The sequence below is a fragment of the Micromys minutus genome (genome assembly GCF_963924665.1).
Source record: "Micromys minutus genome assembly, chromosome: 25".
In the NCBI taxonomy this organism is placed as follows: domain Eukaryota; kingdom Metazoa; phylum Chordata; class Mammalia; order Rodentia; family Muridae; genus Micromys; species Micromys minutus.
In genome coordinates, this window is record NC_137960.1 from 16,144,970 (window position 1) to 16,169,069 (window position 24,100).

At 42.7% G+C, this 24,100-nt stretch overlaps 1 protein-coding gene across 1 annotated transcript in view; it reads left to right on the forward strand.

Moving 5' to 3' along the window:
* Window positions 1-23,602, forward strand: part of LOC308437186 (uncharacterized protein) — a gene marked incomplete at its 5' end in the record, with an annotated part of 90,919 nt that extends 67,317 nt beyond the window's left edge. Inside the window, one exon of the mRNA XM_080938242.1 lies at window positions 23,526-23,602. Within this exon, the coding sequence (XP_080794368.1) occupies window positions 23,526-23,566 (41 nt within the window). The 3' untranslated portion in view covers window positions 23,567-23,602. The remainder of the gene's footprint in view (window positions 1-23,525) is intronic.
* Window positions 23,603-24,100: the final 498 nt, after the last annotated feature.

The window sequence follows — 24,100 nt, forward strand, 5'->3', positions numbered from 1 at the left end:
CTCTATGCTTCTCCCTGAGTCTGACAGGTGGTTTAAAAAAAAAATCCTTTGTGCTTTAAATTGCCAAGACATGGACATTTTAATGGGGGAGGCTCTGCCATTTTTATTTTTTATTTGTTTTTGCTCTCAAACATGCCTACCTGTTAGATGAAAGGAAAGTAGGGGCTCGTGAGAGGGCAGGGATCACATCTGCCCTAAATAATTATAAAAATGTTATACACTGTTGTATGTCCCAACCCAGGAGACAACACCAAAGGAGACAATCTCAACACCCTCACGGTAACTGACAGATGTCCCACCCAGCACCAACAGCTCCCAAAGATACAACCCATGAGAATATATCTGTCCAAGTGGACAGTTCTCCCAGTTTTAAGGATGACACACCTGCTGAGCTTTTACAGCCTTTTATGAAACCACTAACTAGCAATTCTTTTCCAATGCACATATGCATTCACATGGAAATACAAACCCAGTTTAAACAAAGAGAGTTCATACTGTGTGGTTGGAAATTTCCCATGTTCGGGACTCGAGAGATAGTTGAGGAGGTAAGGAGCTTGCGGCACAAATGCCAGGACCTAAGTTTGACTCCCTGGAGCCCATGGGATACTGTTGTGCACGTGTGTAATCCTAGTGTTCCTAAGAGGAGATAGGGATGGAGACAGCCTGGCCTGTGCAGTTATGATTAGGATCAAAAGACATTGTTATAGTGAGAATATTTTTTAAACCCAGTTATGTTACAGGAATATGTTTTTGCTTGACTCCCAGGTGCGGGATAAGAGGCTGCTTTACAGCAGGTGATTGTGATTTGCCTTGGGCACTAGTAGGGGCGTGATTTTTTTTTTCCAGCTGCAGATGGTTTAATTCTGGAGACTCTGGAGAGGGTATAAATGGGAGTGCCTGAGAGGGCCCGTGGTGGTTGTTGCTCCCCCTGCTGCTGCTGGTTCATTCTGCTGCAAGTAACCCAATGTTCTTAATCAGCAGGAAGTAGTCTATAGAGGTCTAAGTCCTTTTTTCCCTCTAACCTTCTCTTTCTCCTACCTACTGTTGGGGGGTTGGAAGAGAGTAGGACAGAGTAAGGTTGGAAGGGAGGTAGAGGTATATAAACTCAATAAAATAGCCCAAAAATATACCTATTCATCATCTCCAATGAGGTAGAAGGAGTTGATTAACACTCGAGATTGTTTTTCACATACATTAGCAAACTTGTGTATATACACACATAAAAAAGTATCCACCAGTTAAAAAAATAATTTTCTTTAAATGTCACTTCAGTTTTATGTGGTCTCTTTCTTGTTCTTCTTATCCTTGTTCTTGCTTTCTTTCTTTTTCTTCTTGTCCTTCTTATTCTTCCTTCTCCTCTTCTTAGTGATTGAAATAGGGTCTCATGTATCCCAGGCTGGCTTCACTCTCATTATGTAACTGATGTATTTGACCTTCTGTTCTCTTTGTCTTTATCCCTAGTATTGGGGCTGTAGGGATTGCAGATGTGTACCACCACACTTGGTTTTGCCCTGGTTCTGTGTGCCTTGCCAGTATGTTACCACCTGAGCTACATCCCCAGCAGATCCATAACTTCTGAAGAGTCCTGGCACCAACCCCTTCTCCCGACGTCAGAAAGAACTACATAGCAGGGCACATATCCCCATGAACCAAAGTCAAGTTCTTGGTCCAAACCTTTATACAGTCCAGTGCTAAAGAACCAACCAAACTAACAACAACACAAAGCAAAGGGCAAAAGGCAAAACCACCAGGAGAAATCCATTCATGGTCACCTGAACACCTGTCACACGGAGCCACAGGCTTTCAGGCCCTCTGACCTGTGCCAGAAGCCCAAGTGTGGTCCAGACGCCAATTCCTTCCCAGAGACACTAACGTCATCCTTGGAACTCTGACAGCATCCCCATCGGGGTTCTGGTGACCCTGGGTGAAGGTTTCATGGAACCTGCTGGTAGTCGGTGCACCCAGATAGGTCAGGCTGGGTCCGGGGACTGCATGGGGTATGAGATGGTATGAAGAGGTTAAGTAGGGTACTTGGAGGTATGAGGGTGTGTGTGTAGAGGTGCGTGGGAGTGTAAGGGATGCTCAAGGGTATGAAGGTTTGCAGTGGGGGTATGTGAGGTGGGGTGGTCTTTAGGCTCTGCTGTGGTTGTGGCTGTGGGTGCACTGGAGACAGAGCCCGTGACTATGCCAACCTGCCCACCCTGCTCCCATAGTGCTGGAACTCCAAGTCTGAACTGGCAGAGGTGAGGTTGGTGCAGAGCCTTCCGAATACTGTGTCTTCCCCTGCCATCTCTGAATCAGAAAGGCCAGGATCTTGGCCCCTCATAGCCTGTTATGTCTCTTTTGGCTATCACCCCTCCCCCATCAAGTCCCAAGTCCTTTCCGAGCCCCCAAGCCTGGACTCATGCCCAGCAAGCTCCAAGAGCTTGTGGCCCTTCCCTGATACTGGGGAATGTGGCAGGGCACAGTTCCCTCCAAAATGAGTTTGGGGAAAGTTCTGGTGGGGGTTCCGTACCAACCATCCTTCCCTTGAAGCCAAGAAAGATCCAGAGACTCCAACTCAGCCTCTTCTGCTTGGGGTTCTAAGGTCCATTGCTACTAAAGCCTTATGCAAGTTCATCCCGTGGCAGGCACATAAGCCTAGTGAGCATTCAGTAAGAGCCTTCCCCTAGCCCCTAATCTTAAATGATAAACTAGGGGCTCAAGAGACGGCTCAGAGGTCAAGAGTGCTCACTGCTCTTGCAGACGACTGGCCGGCCTTTAGTTCTCAGCACCCTTCTCAGACAGCTTACCTAACCAGCTGTAACTCCAGCGGATCCCAGCCCCCTTCCCGACCTCCGAGCACGCTTTTGACCCCCGAGCACGCTGTCACCATGATGCACATAAACCCACAGGCACACACATAACTACTTTTACGACGTAAAATCTTTTTTTAAGTACTTTTTCATTTTTGAGAGTAAGAGAAACAGAACGTTTCTCTTTCCCCTTTCTGCCCTCTGAACACTCCCATACTCCTCTTCCGGCTCTTTCAAATCCATGGCCTCTTTAAAAACAACAACAACAACTTAAGAAAAAATCTATAGTAGAGATGGACACACGTTTGTTCTCTGCTGCACGCTAGCTGGCGTAGTGACTTCGGGTTTAAGTAGGTGGCGACAGAGTGTACCTTGTCATTTTTAGACCTTTTTATGGCCACCTGAAGGAGGAGTGGAGATCGGATGTAAGAAGCTCTGTATGAGGAGCTTTTAACGACCGCTGTAAAAGTTTACGAGCGAGCAACGGCTTTCTTCATTGAAGAGTCTAAAATTATCTCGGCCCCACCTGCTCTTCAGCTTCACCGTTTTTGCTTGTGTAATGAGTGTCTGCTGTACCTATTTCTGCTACAGCAGTCATGTACTGACAAGAGTTATTATAGTCGAGGAGCTGCACGCCTGTAATCCCGGAGGTTGAGACACCCAGATATGACATCTTATGTACCCTGATCTGACACTGTATACACGTTACATATTTATCTCATCTTCTTAATAGTTAAGTACGTTATAATTATCATCATCATCAGTATCATCATCATCATCATCATTATTATTGGTCAGGGTTTTGATGTAAGGTAGCCCAGACTTGCCTTGTCCAACCCATGGCAAGTTTCATCAGAAAATCCTGGTGATTGCACATTTAGAGGGAATTCTAAACCCCAGCCTTATCATGACAAACATCTTACTCTCCCTGGGTCACTTAGACATGTGGAAAAGACGGGACTCCCTTCCTTTGGCCTTCCTACTCTTGTTCATGTCCTGGTGGTCAGTTAGCATGCAGCAGGCAGGTAGGTGTGTCTAACCTTCAGACGTCAACAGCTGTCCACTACAAAAATTCATCCCAGGGACCATACAACAGGGATACCCCAAACTCTCATAACATTTAAAGTATGTCTGTGACTGTGTTGGGCTACACGCTGTCTGTCCTCCAGCTGCAGGTTGGATGTCTGGTTGAGTAACTTATTGAGACTGTAGTATTAACTCCTGTTGACTCTCCTGTTGACCCTCTGCTCCAAGGAACACACAGTGGCTTCTCATTGCTCTCTGACAGGAAACAGAGTTGACATTGGCCTCTGCATTTTTTTCAACCAAGACCTCCCCCCCCCCACATCTTATGGCAGTCTTTCTGGCTTTTCCAGTCTCTTCAACCTTCCTGCCACCGAATCCTGGTGTTTCTGGCAACCCATTCAAAGCTTCTTTTCCCCCAGAAAAGCCGAAAGAGCCCACCCCCTGCCCCTTCCCAAATTAATTTTAGTCCCTTCCCCATTTTTGTTTGCTCGTTTGGTGATAATCCATGCTAGGCAAGCCCTTTACCACTGAGCTGTATCTCCAGGCAGATTTTCATTTTTGATATAGACATTGCCCAGCGCTGAGTATCCATTTTCTCTGGGAAATGGCTGGATGTGATACCTGTGCCATCTTGAATCAGTGTGGCTGTGATTGTGAACACAAAGTGCCCAGGAGCGTGGGTCTGCTCACCTCCCCTCACAGAGTTTCGAGGCAGCTGGAGGAGGCTCATGGGGCCCAGCCCCTCCCTCTCTTCTTTAGTGTTGTGTGCACAGCCAGCCACTGCTGTAAGACTCTCTGGTAGTTTAGTGATGTACACATTGTCCAGGGGACTCTTTGGGGACTCTTTGGGGACTCTGTTGTTGGTGTACATTGCCCATGAGAATACCCCAGTAATATAGCTATCTCTAAGTTTCTCAGAGAGCTTTCTAGTTGTGTAGCCTGCCTGAGTCACTCATGTTCCTGTAAGTTGCTCCAGGGAACTCGTCGGTTTGCCGAGCCCGACCTTGCAATCCTTTTCTAGGTCTCTTGGTATCTTCTGGTCTTGAATTTTCTTCACATCCCAGGCAGGCCTTGTTCTCAAAATCCTTCTGATGTGCTTCCAGAGATACCACACTCAGCTCAGCTTCCTTTTAATGCACGCACGCACACACAGACACACACACACACACACACCTATGCACACACACAGCCTGTGTTTCTTGTAGAATGAGATCAACAATCTGGGTGTGATGCCTGTTACAGAGAAGGCATTCCAATACTTGTCAAAGTCTCATGATCTATAGATCCTACAGGCTAAGTGTGTGTCTCCGATGGTCTAGGATCTATGCCCTTATAGGTGGCTGTATTTGGAGATAAGGCCTTTATAGATGTAGTAAAGGTGGGTGAAGAGGGCGAGAACAGGACCCTGTGTGAAGAGACATCAGTTTGAATACTTAATCTCTGGCATTCTGTAATAGTAGTGCAGGTGGCCTAAGACAGGATGTAAAAGTAACAAAACCAGCAAGGAGCTTGACTGTTCTCCTTAGTATCCACATGGTAGCAGTAAGAAGGATTACTAGTTAACTTTAAGGTCACAGGGGCAGCTGAGTGGCACAGTAGTGACCTTTAATCATTAAGTAAGACTTGGTGGCACCTCCCAGAGTAACTCAAGCTTTAAGATTAATCTTATCTTGACCCGAGAACCGGACAACCGTTTGCTGTGAACATGTTAACACGTTGTACAAATTCTCTTGGCGATGCTCAGGGGATAAAGAATGGGCAAGTTACCATGGTAAGAAAGGAAATTTTCTGGAGAAGTTCACCTCCTAAGCTTCCCAGAAGTTCCCACTGGTCTCCCGGAAGGATTAACAGGCATCCGTGGGCCCAGGTCAACCCTGAACGAGTGTGTGTTCCTCCTTGTCTGGCCTTAGTGGGGGAGGAAGCGCCTAGGGCTGCAGGGATTTGATGTGCCTTCAGGCAGGATAGTGTGGGGCTAACACCCGGGGGGGGGGTTTCCCCTTTGCAAAGATGAGTGAAGGGTGGAATTGGGGGGGAAAATCTGCATGAGGGGGTATTAGGAGGATAGGAGGGCTGATATTGGGATGTAAAGTGAATAAATAAAATCATTTTAATAAAAATGTTTTAGTTAAATAACAAGACATTTATAGCACACAGAGGATACATAGAATGTTTTTTTCTCTGTACTTCTAGAATAGTCCTATTTATTCTGGAAGTCACTCCAGTTCCTATGTTTCCACACACATTCCAACTCCTTGCCCTAGACCTGGGTTTTAAGCACGTTAGCTGCATTTCTTACCATTATTCCTCCTAAGCCAGAGACCATTAGGGGTTATGCCCTGAGTTAGCGGCCAAAACTGGTGGGATTTGGTTAGAGTCTTACCTCTGTAACTTTGATGTTTTCTTCTCTCAATCCTGGCAGCTGTAGCGTGGAAATGTGCCAAAAGGCATTTGGAAGTTTATTTATAGTTTGTACAAATGTAGTTTGAAAATTCTATAGCCAAACTCAGGTGTTTCATTTTCATATTAACAAAGTCTCAAAGTCTGAAAAATCATTGTGAGTTCTTCTTTTCTTTCTTTCTGTTCTTTTCTTTTCTTTTTTAAAAACAGCACCGTGCCTTCTTTATTACAAAGAAAAACACCGAGTGGTCAGATCCCATCTCCAGAAAATCTGAACAGATGGTTTGTATACGTGTGGGCATCATCTATTTTTCCTTCCCATAAAAGAAGACAAGCCTTTGATTATAAAGGTTCTCTTTGTATGGCTTGCTTGGTCCGTGGTGCCCAATACATTATTTTATGGTGCTGATGTTTTAATTTTCCACCTAAAACATGCTTTGTGCATTCCAAAGGCGGAGCCTGTGATTTATGGCGTCGGCCATGTGGAATTCTGAGACTTACCCTGAGTGTGTCAATGTAAGAGGGATATTTGACCGTGGGAGCTAACCCAAGCCTGAACAGATGGACCTATAAATACCACTAAGTACCAGCAAGTTAAAACCCGATCCTTTCTCTCCCAGTATTCTAGTATTTCCTGGGATGGAGTAATTGCTGAGGGAGCTGGTGGCCTTTCTGTCTAATGTATTCATATGCTTCTCGACTCTTTCTCCACCAGCATCACGGGGAGGGACGTATTGCTTACTCTTTATAAAGCCTACATCACAGTTGGACCACTTCTCTTAAAGTGTGGCTTCAGCCGCACTAATGATTGAACTCTCTGCATGTAGGAACAGACCTTGCAAGAATGGCTGTGGACTCTCACCATTGCTGCAGATAATTCATTCATTGTGACTGCGAAGACTCATTTCTGACCCTGTACCCAACAGCTTGCAATGTCTCATGCTATTCCATTTTTTTTATGTTGGTGTGCTAAAACACTCTGACCAAAAGCTGCTTAGGGCACGAAAGGGTATGTTTCAGCTTCCAGGTCACAGTTTAGAAGCCATGAAGGGATATTGTTTGCCGGCTCACTCGTAGTCTCCTTTTAGTCAGCTTGCTTATATTAACCAGGACCAGCTGCCTAAGGAATGATACCACCCACAGAGGGCAAGACCTGATTTCCTGGAACTGGACTATAGATGGTTGTGAACAGTTAGCATGTGGGGACTGAAGCCTCGGTAAGTGCTTCCAACTGTTGATCCATCCAACCTCCAGAGGTTTTAGTCTGATCCTTTTTACAAATATTTTGGAACACAGAACTGTTTTTTTTTTTTTTTTTTTTTTTTTTTTTTGTTTTGTTTTATTTCAAATCTCAGGTTATGGTATAAAATTTCATTCTCAAACACAAAATCACTGTGGTGGTTTGAGTAAGAATGGTCCCCCATATACTCATATATTTGAATGCTTAGTCACTGGTCGGTGATACTATTCAAAAGGATTAGAAGGATTACGAGGTGTGGCCTTGTTGGGATAATGTCACAAGGGTCGAGGTGGTGAGTGGGGTGGTAGGGTAGGCTGCTTGGTTTAAAATTCCCATACCAAGCTCTGTCTCTCTTCCTCTTGGCCTGAAGATCAGAATGTAGCTCTCAGCTATATCTCCAGCACTGTACTCAGAGATGTGTGTACCATGATGATAATGGGTTTAATCTATAAAACTGTAAGCAATCCCCAAATTAAATGCTTCCTTTTATGAGTTGCCTTGGTTATGGTGTCTCATCTCAGCAACAGAACAGTGACCGGGACAATAACATGTCCTTAAAATCAAATCTGAACCACAAACCTTCACGATCAAGTCTTTTCTGGAAAGGATGTATATTGGGGCTGAGAAAGACGTATAACCTTTCTGCTTTCACCTTGTGGAAAATCTGTAAGGTATAATCTGGAAAAATTGATGTCATTTTGGACCTCTTGAATTCATATTTTTGCCCTGTGTGGTTTTAAAGAGGCCTCATGATAATTTACAAGGCGGGGACTCTGAGGGACTATCTAGTTGTCCCAGCCAATGTTTTAAGAGACATCCATCAGGATAAATCCTGTCACAGTAAAGGAATGAGCACTTACAAGAGAGCATAGCAGAAGGTCATTTCTTTCTCATGCGAAGGCCCAGTGCATCTGAGAGTCTTCTCTCAGAGGAGGTGGGCATCCAGTTGGCTGACCTGAGATCTTTTCACCTTGGGGTTTTGAAACCTCAGTCAAGCTATCTCCTCCTTGGTTGCTACAATGGAGGAAGGAAATTGTGAGGGGCGTTTTTATTCTTAATCTCTGAGAAGTGAAGTCCATTAGTCCTGATCACACTTCATTGGGCAACACTAAGTCACACAGTCCCAAGTCCATGAGGAGATGAGGTACTGTGTGTGTCTTGGAAGGACTGAAAACCCCAAGACAAATGTAAGACAGCTACTTCTTTTAGTCTCTTGAAACTGAATCTTCATGACAGAAGGATTTATCTCAGAGCTCACAATTATTCCCCAAGAGGAAACCTGACCCATGTGTAAATGCAAACCCTTACATCTGGATTATTAGCCGCTAGGAAATCTTTGCATCTGGAGGAAGACTCACGTGTTGGGTCTAAACACATCATGGCCATGTGCCTCATCATGATGTCATCTTTTCTTCTTCTGCCTTCATCTGAAAGTTGGTTCTCTACCACTTTCTCTAACGTCTCCATCTGGAAACGGCCTCCAAAAAAGTGGCAGGATTTGGTCATTTCACGGTTTGCTGTAGTGACTGCCCTAAGTACTGACTGCATCTCAAAACACGGCCAGCCTTGCTTTGAGGATGGGACCCGCATAACTATTGCTTTTAAAGTCTTTGTTTCAAGATCCAGAAGAATAATTTTATATGGTGCACTCTTCGAGTTCACATTAGACATGAAAACAGGAGCAATGACATTTACTTTACAATTACCTATTTGCTTTGGTAATGCCCTGATTTAAGTCTGCTAATGGGGACTCTGAGCGCATTTTAATGAAAGGATTCGATGCATAGAATTTTGTGTTGTAAGCATCATTATTTCTTTGCTCTATTCAACCATGGGCAAATGGCTCACAACATGACCAATGGTTAATTTTAAGAAAAAAAAATTTTAACAAGTTAATTATCTGCAATCCTTAGAGCATATGGTTCTTTCTAAGGTCAGTGACTCGTAACGCATTTCCTAATGGTACAAAGCGTGGTGATGAATAATGTGTGCACTGCCATTTTTTTTTTTTTATTTTGCTCGTTGTTGGCGATTGAATGCAGGACCTCACGACTTTATTGTTATTTTTCTTGACAAATAAGATTTGTATATAATCCAGCGCACAGTATGATATCTACAGTGTGAACTGATTACTACAATCAAGTTAATTAACACCGATCACCTCACATAGACACATTTAAATTTCAGGTATAAAGTAAATTGTTATTATAGCCATCAAACTGAATAGCAGATTCCCAAAATTTACCCATGGAAAAACCAGGAGAGAAGATATAGCCAGTGTCTCCCCGTCTCCTTCCATATTCCCTGACAATTACCGATCAGTTTTCTGAATTTCTATCTCTACCTCTACCTATATATCTATATCATCTCTATCTCTATATCATCTATACCTATATCCATATCCATATCTATATCTATATCATCTATATCTATATCTATATCATCTATATCTATATCTATATATATCATCTCAATCTCTATCTCTATCTCTATATCTAATTTATATCTATATCTAATCTATATCTATATCTATACCTATCTATCACTTATCATCTATATCTATCTATCTATCTTTATGGTATATTTTATCTCTATGAATGTCTGTGTACCACATACATGTAGTACCCACAGAAATCCAAAGAAGGTCCTGAGTTCTCCAGGAACGGAAGTTACAGACAGTTGTAAGCCATCATGTGGTCACTGGGAATTAAACTCATGTCCTCTAGAATAATAGCCCTTTCTCTTAACCGTTGAGCCATTTCTCCAGCTCCACATCCAGCTTTTCATGACATTTCCATAACCAGAGTTTTACTGCTATTGTGATGAAATATCTAAGAGACACAACTTGAGGGAGGAAGCATTTAGCTTTCCCACAGGTTGCACCCTGACAATGAGGAAGAGAGAATCCACACCCATTGTGTTAGCCAGGCAGCACAGACACCACACAGGAAGGGGTAGGGCATAGGCCCCAATGACAGTCCCTAGTGATTCATTAGCCTGTGTTCCCTGACAAAACAAAAGTAATTGAATAAATAAAATACAGTGGGAATTTGCTAGAGTGGCTTACACAGTCAAGTTTAGTCCAGTAATAGCCTGAGATCTCACTAGCTTTTGGGTCCTTGAGACTGGATACCCAGGCCATCCTGATCTGGATATGAAAGCTTGGGGACTCCCAGAGAACCATAGGTCTTCAGTCACTGGGGGAAGGCTGGAGAAGCTGGGTTCTGGTATCAGTGGAGGATGGTGGCAACACTGTAGCTGTCCTTGCCAGCAAGCAGTGAAGGCAGTCAGGCAAAGGCAACAGCTTTCTGTCAGGTGTAACACACCTGAGGTGGGGAATGGTCTTTTCCCTTCAGATGATCCCTCCACGAAATACTCTCATAGTCCAGAGTATGTCTCTGCATTGATTCTAGATCCAGTCACAGACAAGATTAACAGGCACAACGTCATTTCTATAATCTTTAAAGAAAGTCTCTAAATAATGAATCCATCAAAGGGTTAATCTATTGATGAGGACAGGGCTTTAGGATCTAATTGCTTCCCCCAATCCCAACAGCTGGTAACTAAACTCCAGATGTATGAGCCTGTGGTAGACATTAAATATTAAAACCACAGCACCATCTATTTTTGGTCTGTGTTTGGCTTACTATAATGGCCTCTAGTTTAATCTGTCTTACTGTACCGGCAGGATTTCTTTGTCTTTATGAATAAGTAGTATTTCATAATACATGCCACATTTTGCTTGTCTATGTATTTGATGGTGGAACATAGTTTATTGTCATATCTTGGCTGTTGTGACTAATACTACAATGAGCAGGGGGTTGTGAAATATCCAATTGCAACACTGGCTTCATCTAGATGTGGTTTTGCTGGAAAATATGGAAGATACATTTTAAAATTAAAATGTATTTATTTTTACTTTATGTGTATGTTTGCCTGTATGTGCATGAGGTTCATGATGTACCCAAGCTGGCCAAAATATGGCACTAGCGTCCATGGAACTGGAGTGACAGATGATTGTGAGCCACCATGTGGATTCTGGGAACTGGTGCTCCACAAGAGCAGCAAGTGTTCTTGCCCACGGAGCCATCTTTCAAACCCTATATATTTTTTTTTGAAGAATTTTTATACATTAAAATATTAGTGAATGTACCAATTTACATTCCTATCAACACTATTTACACCTCTTTCACCAAACACTTGCTGCCTGCCTTTGATGCTCAGCCACTTTAGCAAATGAAAGATGAGATCTCATTGTGGTTTACTTTGCAGTTGCCTGAGCATTGTATGAGGCCAACACCAAGCGCATATCAAAGCATGATACGGACAGTACTAGAAAAGAAAATTGCAGGTCAGTTTTGTGTTTGTTTTTTGATCTTGATGAACAGACACACCAAAATCTCCAACAAAAAAATTGAATGAATTAAGGTCAGCATTACTGTAACAGGTATAGCGGTTGGGTTTCTTGTCTGGATAACGTGACACCTCATGGAAGCAACCTAAGGGAATTATTTTGGCTTACAGTTTTAAGGAGTACAGTCCACCATGATGGGAAAAGGAAGGTGGCCAGGGCAGCTTTCTTTGTAGTCATGGGAGATGGGGAACCAGAGGGCTCGGGCGGATCTGAGGATGGATACAGCCTCTGAGGTCTACACAAGAGTGACTTACATCTGCCACTCTGATGTGAGCTACGCATCATATCTAAAATGTCCCATAGATTTTAGAAACTGAGTCACCAGCTGGGAACCACTTTGGTGTTCAACAACATTATTGATCAAGAACATTTCACATTCAAAGGCAGTAGAGAGATTTCATATTATGATCAAAGTTGAATTTAACTCTGAGATACCAGGAAGTTACAAGAGATGAAAATAAATAATTATGAATCACACGTTAACAGAATGAAGAAAGAAGTCATGCAAACATCTAAGGGACACAGAAAAGCATTAGGCAGTATTCAGCATAGTTTTATTAAAAACCCTTAACAAATCAAGCGTAGAAGGAACATACCTCAAAATAACAATGGCTGTACACAAGAAGCCCACAGGCGGTAGAAAGTGAGAATGCCACTTAAAAAAAAAAAAGTAGGCTCAAAGACCTTAACCACTTCCTAAGGAAGACACAAACATGACCAACTAATACTGTAAGAGGGCACTAGACATCACTGGTTATAGAGGATTCCAGTTCTGTGTGCCCCAGACAGCCTGGAATAGAATTCCAAGTTAAAAGATAAGTTATTGCTACTTGGATTTTTTTTAATATAACAGAATAAATTGAGAAATATTTGACCATTCCTAAGTCTAGATTTTATGAGACAGCTACATTAAGTTACTTTTGCTCTCTGTCCTCCACATCTGCCTCTGTCTCTCTGTTTCTCTCTGTGTGTCTCTCTCTCTGTGGGTGTTGACAGTCATTCACCATTATATTTTCTGAGCATCTCTCTCTCTCTCTCACTTAAACTGGAATAATTTTTAATTTAAACAGTTAGGCTAGATAGACTGGCCAATAAGCCCAGAACACCTCCTCTGCCTTCCCAGACTGAGGGTAGCAGGTGTCTAGCCTCTTTTATTTTTATAGCAGGGATGCTCTGAATTGAACTCAGGTCATCATGTTCACATAGCAACCATTGCACTGACTGAGCCATCTCCCCAGTCCTGGTTTTTATTATTTTGTTTTTAAAATACCTAAAAATGAAATAGCCTACAAGACGAGATATTTGAAGCCAAAGTCTTAACTCTGCCCAACCTTTGTACATTTTTAATGTTGACTGGACAGCACAATCCATTTGTTCTGGCTATGTTTATGTCTCCTTGTCACAAGCTAGAGCCATCTGAAGAGAGGGAAGCTCAATTGAGAGCATGTCTCCCTAAGATCCAGCTGTAGGACATTTTTAAAATTAGGGACTGATGGGGGAGGCCCAGCTCATTGTGGGTGGTGCCATTCCTGGACTGGAGGTCCTGAGTTCTATAAGAAAGTAAGCTGAGCAAGCCATGGGGAGCAAGCCAGTAAGCAGCATCCCTCTATGGCCTCTGCATCAGCTCCTGCCTCCAGGTTCCTGCTCTGCTTGAGTTCCTGCCCTGACTTCCTGTGATGATGAACTGTGAGGCAGAAACATAAACCAAACAAAGTCCTTTCTCCCCAACTAGCTTTGGTCATAGTATTTCACCACAGTGATTGTAATCTAAATTAAGCCAGCCTGTTTTTCTATAAAGACAATCTAGATAGAATTATCCTATATTCAAGGAAATTTATTTATATTTAAACTTTTATAATTCATGATAAAAATGTAAAAGCATCTTAATTCTGAAGGCATATAATCAGCCTTACCTAATGAAAACAATAAATACTCCTGATTTATAAGCTACCATTTTTGAGATAATTTGTTTAATATCTTCTCTGAAGATTCACAGGACCTTTAAACATTGGGACAGCATTTCATTTTTGGAACAATTTGTGTATTAGATTACAATAAATGGGAAATAATTAAAAACATCACACTTTATACATTTGCTTTCTTTTACAAAAATAAACATATGAAGAGATGAGATATAATATGACACTATCAAAATCTTTGTAGATAGATTTAAATTTAGTTTTAATCGGTTTTTAGTTCTTTTATCTTTTGGCAGCTGGAAAAATCTTTGATTAATCTTTGTGAAAAGAAATTAGACTTTAAGCCCTATCTCTCAGAGAACAGGCTAAGGCGCACGGTGCCTAAGCTCATTAACTCCTAGACTAATCAGTCAACATCAGCAAATCCACAGTTAGAACACAATGCTCATAATTGTGTAATCCTTATATTAGGCTCCAATATTTGCTAATTCCTTAACCATAATGACTCATTATTACCCTGAGAGTACACTATTCCTCAAATGGAAATTTCAGCTTGTACTCTTTACCTGTTCTGAGTTTTAGGATAGCACACCAGAGTGATCTGCGAATCTGAGTTTGGAGAAAAGGTGTTGGAAGACAGAGAGCTCAGGGTTTCCAGAAAACAGTGGGCTCAGCAGCAATCTCAAGACACGGTGTCAAGGGTTCAATTCATCTGGGCTCCATTTCCAGAACTCTCAGGTTTTCCTTGGAGAGTCTTGTGAAATAATCTTATCTGTCAAAGACTTGCTTTCATTTTTCTTTTATATATATATATATTTACTTTCAAGCTTTTATTTATGTATGTGTAGTGTGTGTGTGTGTGTGTGTGTGTGTGTGTGTGTGTGTGTGTATACACATAGTATGTGGGTGCCTGCAGAGGGCGGAAGAAGCATTGGATATCATGGAACTATTACAGGCAAGTTATAAGCCACTGAAATGAGTGCTGGAAACTCCCATCCTCTGGAAGAGCAGCAAGTGCTGCCTAATTGAGCCATATCTCTGTCCAATCAACCTTGATTTTTCTGTCAGTAAAATGGAGCTATGTGAGGTTTCTGTATCAAAGCCGCATCAGTGATTTGATATGCCTTGTGACACTTTGTGGTATTGTGGTCATTGTCATTTGGCAAATGAACAATAGACCTTAGTTATTACTTTTTACGAACATGATGGTAGCATTTTTAGAGTAAGGGGTCATTTGGATTCTCTGACAGTTATGTAGACATAAACATGTCCCTGCTTGAGTGTGTGGCCCTTAGATGAAGCCAACAACAGGAACATTGGAGGTGGCTTTCATAGTTTCAGTCTATTGCTAGATTTACAATGCAAACATAAAATATAGCTTATAATAATGAAGATCCCCATGAAGAAATCATGTCTGTAATAATGGGCATAATTACAATGGATTAATGACACCATTAAGATTGTGATGGCGATTTAAAAAGCGAGTTAAAAATATTAACATTATGTATGCGTTAATCTAGATTGTTTATGCCAATAAGGAGCCATGACTGTGGGAAAGTTATTAGATAGCAATCAACAGATTTTTATTGTCTGACAAGAACTCTGCATGGAAAAAAGCCAGAGAAACAAGCTTGTCCGAGAACAGCAGATATATCAAAAAAGAGACATGTCAGAGGATGGTAGGATATCCCACTGGGAGTCAACCTTCTGGGTTCCTTTCACATCACACGGTGTGGTGGACCATTAAAAACTGAGGAAGAATCTATTAAAGTAACACATAGACCGTTTGCTCACAGGCAGGGGCATCGCTGGAGACACCCTGCTATCGTGTGCATAAACCGAACCAAGAAGATACAAAGACAACACCGCTCTTGGCATTGCAAGGGAAACACCATCGTCCCAATGGTGGTAGATGCATTCATTACAAACCGACCCGATATGAAGAAAGATGGAGTGACCTGGAATGAGTGGTTCTTCTAAGGAGGAAAATAAGAAATGAAGGAAGAGCAGAATGATATAAATTCAGAAATTAATTTTCACAGATAACGTGTTCTGATCTCTTCCCATAGTTTAGAAAAAAATCGCTTTTTTTTTTTTTTACAGAATATAATTTATTTGGGTCTCTTGGTGTTAAAGTCATTAAAAGGAATAGAAGACAGCACAAACTCAGTGAAGAGCCTTGGGGTGGTGGGGGACACTGGTCAACAGATACGGCTCTTCGAAGCCTTGCAGGGGAAAAGAATGCTGGGGAGACTGAGAGGACCAGTCAGGTTACAGAAAATGTCTCTTGAAGTTCATAACTGTGTGCACGCACACACACACACACATATACACATATACACACACACACCACATACACACACATACACACACCATACACACCACTCACACCATAGCACATACCATACACACCACACACACCATACACACACACCACATACACACATACCATACACACACCACACACACCACATACACACACACATACACCATACACACACCACTCACACCATACCACACACCATATACACCACACACACCACACACACTGCACACCATACACACACACACACACACACCACACACCACATACACACATACCATACACACACCACTCACACCATACCACACACCATATACCACACACACACACACACACACACACACACACACACACACACCACATACCACACACCACACAAACACACACACACACACCATATACATACCACACACACCATTCCACACATTATACACACACACATACCATACACACACCACACACACCACATACACACCACACACACACCATACACACACCACATACACCATACCATACACCATACACACCAGACACACACATACACACACACACACACCACATACCACACCACACACCACACACACACACACATACGCACCATACACATACCACACACACCATACCACATACCATACATACACCACTCATAGCACACACCACATACCACACCACACACACACACACACACACACACACACATATTCCAGATAAGTAATACCTCTTCCCATGAGGCCCAGGGCGATGATTTCTGGCTATTTCCAAAGATAATGTGATCCTACCCACTTAGGCTCTTATTACATAAGCAACGGCAATCCTCAGTTATGTGTCCACATATCAAACATTTATAGACAGTCAGTTCTACCAGGCACCGGCCTGTAAAATGAGTTAACCTTTTACGGGGTTCGCAGTGTAGTAAAGGGAGACATCACACTTTATTGTGCCTTGCTTGACTTAGCCTCCGCACCAGGGCCAGAAAATGTGGGGAGCGTGTAGAGGAACCGGTATGAGCGCTTAGCACAGCCTAATTATTAAGGCTGGCTTAAAGACGATTCATTTGGAAGCATGGAGTTTTAGATCTCAGAGGCCGGGGGATTCGCCACCTCCATTGCACGTGGAGAAAAACGTGTGAGGAGCTGACGGATTGGCTCAGAGTAACAGGGTTTATTGGCAACTGAATGGAGTTAAATTCATTCGCTCCTGGGGATTTCCGCTCCAATTTGTCCTCTTTCTGATCAAGCCTGTTGTGTTGGGGCCGGGGGAGGGGGGTTGTTAATGGTTGATATAAATGTTTTACAGAGGGTTGGAGCCAAAGAACACATGCCTAGATTGCCATTTCAAAGGAAAATACATTAATGATATCAACAGCTTAATGGAAGGTTTCAGATTAGAAGCAGATTAACTCTGCAGAGATCAGCAAGGAGCCGGTTTGGCTTTATGAAGATACTGTCTTACAAATGAAGGAGTCCATATCTGCTGTGACTTTGTGAGGACATTAAGAGACAGAGGCAGATGCTCAGAGCCTAGAGGAGATACCTAGATCCACTGAGGGGTGTTACCAATGGAGTTTGATCCCTTGACCAACTGAAAATCCATCAATATGGGTGAATTAAAGTTCGTCAGCCACTCCCTCAACATTTTTTTTGGGTCAGATAAGAACGTACACACCCATTAAACAGTTTTTACTAAAATAATAGCAACTTGATAACAGGGCATTTTGTGCCAGAACATTCTGGAAGCTGGGTGCCTTTGTGCCCTGGATCAGCTGCTGGCTATGGAGAAGTTGCTAAGCTTTACCAAGCTCAACTTTCTTTGTTTATAATGTGAAAGATACGTTATGAGACTATTAAGAGAACCCTGTAGCTTTAAAAACTTCGTCTTAGTCAGAGATATTTACTCACTGGAAAAGTACCACACAAATGGTTAGCTGAGTTCTACTTGATAAGCCTCTGATAGGCAGGAGAAGAGAGAAAAAAAATATGATAGCCCGCTCATTTTAGCAAGTGCCCTGACAGCATACGAAATGGTTTATTATTAAACCATTCCACTAGTAGAGAAATTGGAAATATCACAATAAAAAATTTCAATTTTCCATTTCACTAACTTTATTGAATTGCCAAGGCATATAGCAGCAGCCAGAGTTGATACATTAAGTGTGGATGTTTAAGAACAAAGTTAATATGTGATATTGTTATTTTCCCTTCTAGCTCTTTGCCGCTAACCTCTCTAACATTAAATAAATCTTCTTTTTACTTATTGCCAAAAAGCACATATTTTTTGATAGCTCAAGTATGTTTCCAGCTAATTCTTCATTCTTTTGTAAAGCCAGTAAATCACCGAGGATTCTTTTTTTTTTTTCTCTCCCACTGCCAAATGTAATACAATGTCAATGTTCCCTGGGTTTCCAGCATCTGGCTTCTGGCTTCTATTTTCAGTTTATGATCTGTGCGTCTATATTTGGTAAAAGTCTGCTTATGTTTTTCAAATCTGATGTAAAGCAATTCTACAGAAAAAAATGTTTCTGAATTGAACCGAAAGCAAACAGAGTTATCGTAATTCCAGACATGTAGTTCTCGAGGAAGTAACATAACGCTTTTCTTTTTTGAAAGAGGCTTGCTATTTTGTTACATTTATGTATTTAGCTCCCTGAATTGATACATTTATGTGTTTATACTGTGTTCCTTAATATCTCCATCTTTTCTCTGAGCTGATGTTAGTCCAGAGAGACGATGTCTCCTTACTCTGGCCCCTCTTGTGTCCCCAGACAGTAGAAATGAGATGTCTTTTTCTGGGCCTCAGTTCCTGACTGCAAGGATCTTGGGCTTCATCATAGTCTAACGACCAGCCATTAATTGGAAAGAGTCAGTTTGTTGAGAAGTAAAACTCTCAGTCTTATTCTAAACCTTGTATTATGAAATACTATGCAAGTATTTTATATATTATAAAACATATTACATATAATAATACTATATATATACATAATTATATATATATAAAATTCAACATCTTCTTAGTAGAGGTAGAGGTTGGGCAGGGACTGTTAGTAAAGTGCTGGACATTTGCACCTGACTAACTCAAGCTAATAAAAGTAGCAGGGCATGGTGGACTGGGGGTGGGGTGTGTGTGCAGATGTTCTACTGAGAATAAAGGAACATGACCCAACCCAAAACCAAAATAAAGGTCACCCTGGGAAAGTGGAAGCTGACTGCTTGGTGAGGCTGAACTCTTGTTGATTGGATAACTTCTTTTTAAAAAGTGAATCTCTTTGTCTCTGTCTCTATCTCTCTCTGTCGAGTGTGTGTGTGTGTATTGTGTGTGGTGTGTGTGTATGTATGTGTGTGTATGTATGTATATGTGTGTATGTATGTGTGTCTATGTGTGTATGTATGTGTATGTATGTATGTGTGTGTGTGTGTGTGTGTGTGTGTTTGCATGCCACTTCAGGTGTGAGGAGGTCAGAGGAGAACCTTCAGGGGCTGGCTCTCCCTTTCCATTTTGTGGGATCTGCGTGATCAAATTGTGCCTGGCAGGCTTGTGCACGAGGACACGACCTGCCCTGTCACGTTTCCATTTCAGTCCCAATGATTCTCTTCTACTGCATCGAGGACAGTTCTGCTCCCAATCCCACCACCAGAGGCTCCGTAGATCACAGTTCGCAGATCACTCAACTCAGTGTCTTTCGGGGGAGCGGATCCTCAGTTCCTACCCATCGATATTTCTTCAGCCACATTGCTGCGTTCTGTGTGGTTATTTAACTCTCTCAGAGTATGATTTTTTCTCTCTCTTATCTCCCCGAGAGTTAAGAAGCACAGCTTGTATCTTGGAGAGAAGCCAGATCAAAATCCACACTTGGAAAAAAAAAAAAAAAAAAAGCCAGCTGGGTTGGCAATGGGGCTCACATTTATAAATCAGTCTCAGACCCTCTTTGGTCCTTTCGCCAGGGAGACGAAAGCGTTTAGGAACTTGGACGCGAGTGGGTGCTTATGTCTACCGGGAGGGAAAGGTGGAGTTTTGCGCTGCAGGGGCCACGCCCTGTGTCCATCCTGGTGCCACCACAACACCCAGAGTGGCTCACAGGACAGCGTGTACTGTTCCCTGGCAGCGATGTTTGCTCGCCATGCCTGACTGATAGGCTTCTAAAAGACTCACGACACGGACCCACCTGTTCAAGCTCTGATTATCTTTCGGCAGCATGTCAAGCCGCAGTGGGACTGAAGTCACATCCTGTTCTGCCCCCTTTAGAAGACCCCACTGGGCAGTACCCTGGCAGTCCTCAAAGTGAGGCAGACTCAGGCTTTCTAATCGGTGCCAGCTCGTGACTAATTTACCTGGTGACCCACACAGACCAGCGATCAGCTGGGCGTGACGTCTTCCCTCGGCTCCTTGCAATTACCTCTGATGAGCAGCCAGCAAGACTCAAAACCGTCTGTTTCCACAGTGGTTGCTTATCTCGCACGAGTGAGGGTTATTTAGCCAGCATCCTCTGTCTGACGATGGTTGTGGCTTTCAGTCGGTCTTGTAATCAGGAACCACGTGGTTCTCTCAATTCGGACTCCATGTTTTATAAGCTTATACAGTCCACACGGCACAAAGGAATCTCTTCTATTAATATTTGTTCTAAAGCACTGACACCATTCAAATATGTGGGTATTTGAAAAAAAAAAAGAGGGCAGCCTTGGGTACTGTCTTCACCTCCATCTTGGCTGAGTTAGGGTCTCTCACTTACACCAGGCTTCCGGGGTCTCTCTGCCTTCTGTCTCGAAGGAATGCTATGGTTAGATATCTACATGCTACCGTGTCTGGCCTCAGATGGATTCTTGGGATCTGAACTCGGGTCCTCATGGTTTGAGTTGTTAGATAGCTCCTCTAATGATTCATCATGGTTTTTGTCAGACTAAATATTCCTTAAAATGACATTATGAGGGATAAAAGAAAGGTAACAAAGACTATTTCTGAAAAGTCTAGTAAATCTCTTCCGGCACTAACTGCTGCTAGTCAGGTGCAAACAGTGAAGAAGAAAAAGTCTAAATGAGTTGGTATGTTTGGTGCTTAATTTTCCAGCAAAAAAAATTTTTTTTGAGGACTAGTTAGTTTTTGCGAAGACCCCCTTCTCTAGGCAGACCAGAGTATGACTGTGTGGTGTCAGAGACACGCATCCAGTGCTAAGGGTAAATGGCGTCTCCTCAACTTGCTCACAGTCACTCTTTTTATTATTATTGTTAAGATTTATTTACTTTGAGTACACTTTCACCCCCTTAAGACACACCAGAAGAGGGCATCAGATCTCATGACAGATGGTGTGAGCCACCATGTGGCTGCTGGGAATTGAACTCAGGACCTCTGGAAGAGCAGTCAGTGCTCTTAACTGCTGAGCCACCTCTCCAGCCCCCACAGTCATGCTTTTCTGCATGCTTTATTAAGAATAGATGCAGAATTTTTTTCTCCTCCTCTTTGTCATCTTCCTCCTCTTCTTTCTCCTTCTTCACCCCACAAGGTAAATTATTATTATTATTATTATTATTATTATTATTATTATTATCATTATTATTATTATTATTATTTGGCTCTCCATTGGATCACAGCCTCCACCCTCCTTACTTCCTAGTTTCCCCCTTACAAGTCTCTCCTCGTATTGCATTCTCTCCTTCGCTGTGGAGAAGGGGAGCCCCCCTCCTTGGCCACTACCTCTCCCTAGGGCATCTCGTTCCAGCAGCTGTTCTTTCTTTTCTCATTCTTTCGTGCAACATTCCAGCATTTTCTTGACCTGGATAGCCTTCATCACCCCCAGTTTCCTTTGCCACAGTCTTGCTTATTTAATTCTTAATGAATATCTCTATATTTTATAGATACATATATGTGTATCTATCTGTATATATAGTTCAAATATATGTACACACAATGGCTCTGGTAAAACACACACACATATGTGTGTACATATATGTATATATATGAACTCTATATAAATATACACACATATATATATAATTGCTCATATACATATAATCACTCATATATATACACATATATACATATGATTTCTTATATATACACACACATATATGTATATATATGAACAATCATACATACGCACACATATGTATATGTAAACTACACACACACATATATAAACTACATTCACATGCAGACACACACACATAGGCTATGTATTTTAAGATTGTTGATGGTTTCCTCATTTTTGAGGTTCATGGTAGCTTGCTTGTATATGTATGCATGGTCTTACTGTGTAGCTTAGGCTGGCTTCAAACACACCATACATATAGCCCGGAGTGCTGTGGTCCTCTTTCTGTCTTCTGCGACTGACCTGGGAGTACAGAGAAAGGCTGCAGTTCACCGCTAGCCCTGCAGGTGGCGACACGGCACTCAGATCTCATTCTCGCCTTCTGCTAACCAGCTCCTTCTCAGTGGCTCCTGAAGATTTCTTCTGTAATCTGCCTCTTGAATGAGCTGAACAGCCCTGCAATACCGAGTCTGGTGAAACCGAATTTGATCGACTGGTGTTTTATTTCAGACGAGGGTCTGCAGGTTTGCTGTCCGTATGAAGAACGCACACGCGCATGCACACACTACTTAGAGGTTAAGCAGAAGTCACTATGCAGGAGTCAGGGAGATGGCTCCATAAACTGTTCTGGCAGAGGATTAAAGTTGGGGTGTCTCACCCAGACTCAGCTTTATCAGCAGGGGATGTGGAGTTCTCTTCTGACATCTTCGGCCACCCTTATGTCCATACACTGCTCCCCCAACCCCACATGCACATCATTTTTAGAAAGTCAGCAGAGACCCTTCAGAAGTCACACAGGGTGGCTGGTGTGAGCCCGGTGCTCACTCATACAGATCCAGCCACAGGCAGTGAGTACTAACAGGGTCAAGAACAGGTAAGCTGTCAACCTCTGCTCTTAGAGTGTCACACGGTAAACCTTGCTTCCTGTCCTGAGTCACTGGAAGTCAGTCTCGAGGATGTCAGAACGGAGCTGTGTTTCAGAGCAAACGTCTTGGAAGGTGCTAGAAGTTTAAAGTGATACCCGCAGAGACCGGCTTTCGTCTCATCTGACAGGTGTCCTTTGAAGAAGAGACCGGGGTACAGAGAGACATCAGGGGAGTGTGGGTATAAAATTATAGCCCTGTGAAGAGACAGAGATGAAGGTCTGAGCAGGTGGGAGGGACGTGAGAAATTGCTCATCCCTCTGCAGTGTAGTAAGAAAGCAAACACAGATGGTCCCGGCTGCCCACTGTGAGCCGTTCGGATGCTTGGTGTCTCCAAGTTGAAAGAGATATTGATAAGTTGATCAGACCTTAATTGATGTTTCTGTTTGGAGTAACTGAAATCTTTTTCCGTGAAGACTTCTCCCTGATTAGAAAACTTGAATTTCCAACCCTTTCCCCTTGCCGCCTACAGGCTGCTTGTTCCTTGAGACGGAGCGAACGCTGACTGCGTAAGACCTGCGCTCTGGAGAGCCGTGCGTGACGGAGGCCTCGCAGAAATCAAGATTGGCCTCGGGAAACATCTGGAGAACAAAGCAAAACCACAAACGCGGCTGGAGAGATGGAGAGATGGACCAAGGCTAAGGGTGCTGGCTGTTTGGCTGTTCTTCCAGAGGACCCCCAGGTTAGGTCCCAGCACCCTGGTCAGTCCGAACTTCCTGAAACTCTCCTCCCGAGGATCTGATCCACCCCCCACCTTTTTTTTTTAACCTCCCTCAGAACCTTTGCACACAAACATGCATATTGCACCCCTCCCCACCCCCACCGCAACACCAACAGCTTGAAAAGCAAACTGTCTGCCTTTATTCCAGAAACTTTTTTTTTTTTTTTTAAATTTTGCAATTCGGATAGATTTCCTACATTGGGCCAAGATCTGTGCTGGCTTCAACAGAAGATGTACTAACACAGAATGGGACTTTAAATTGTTTGCATGACAAAGGCTGTAAATTATTCGAGGTGTCTCAGATTATTCATGAGAAGGGAGATGTT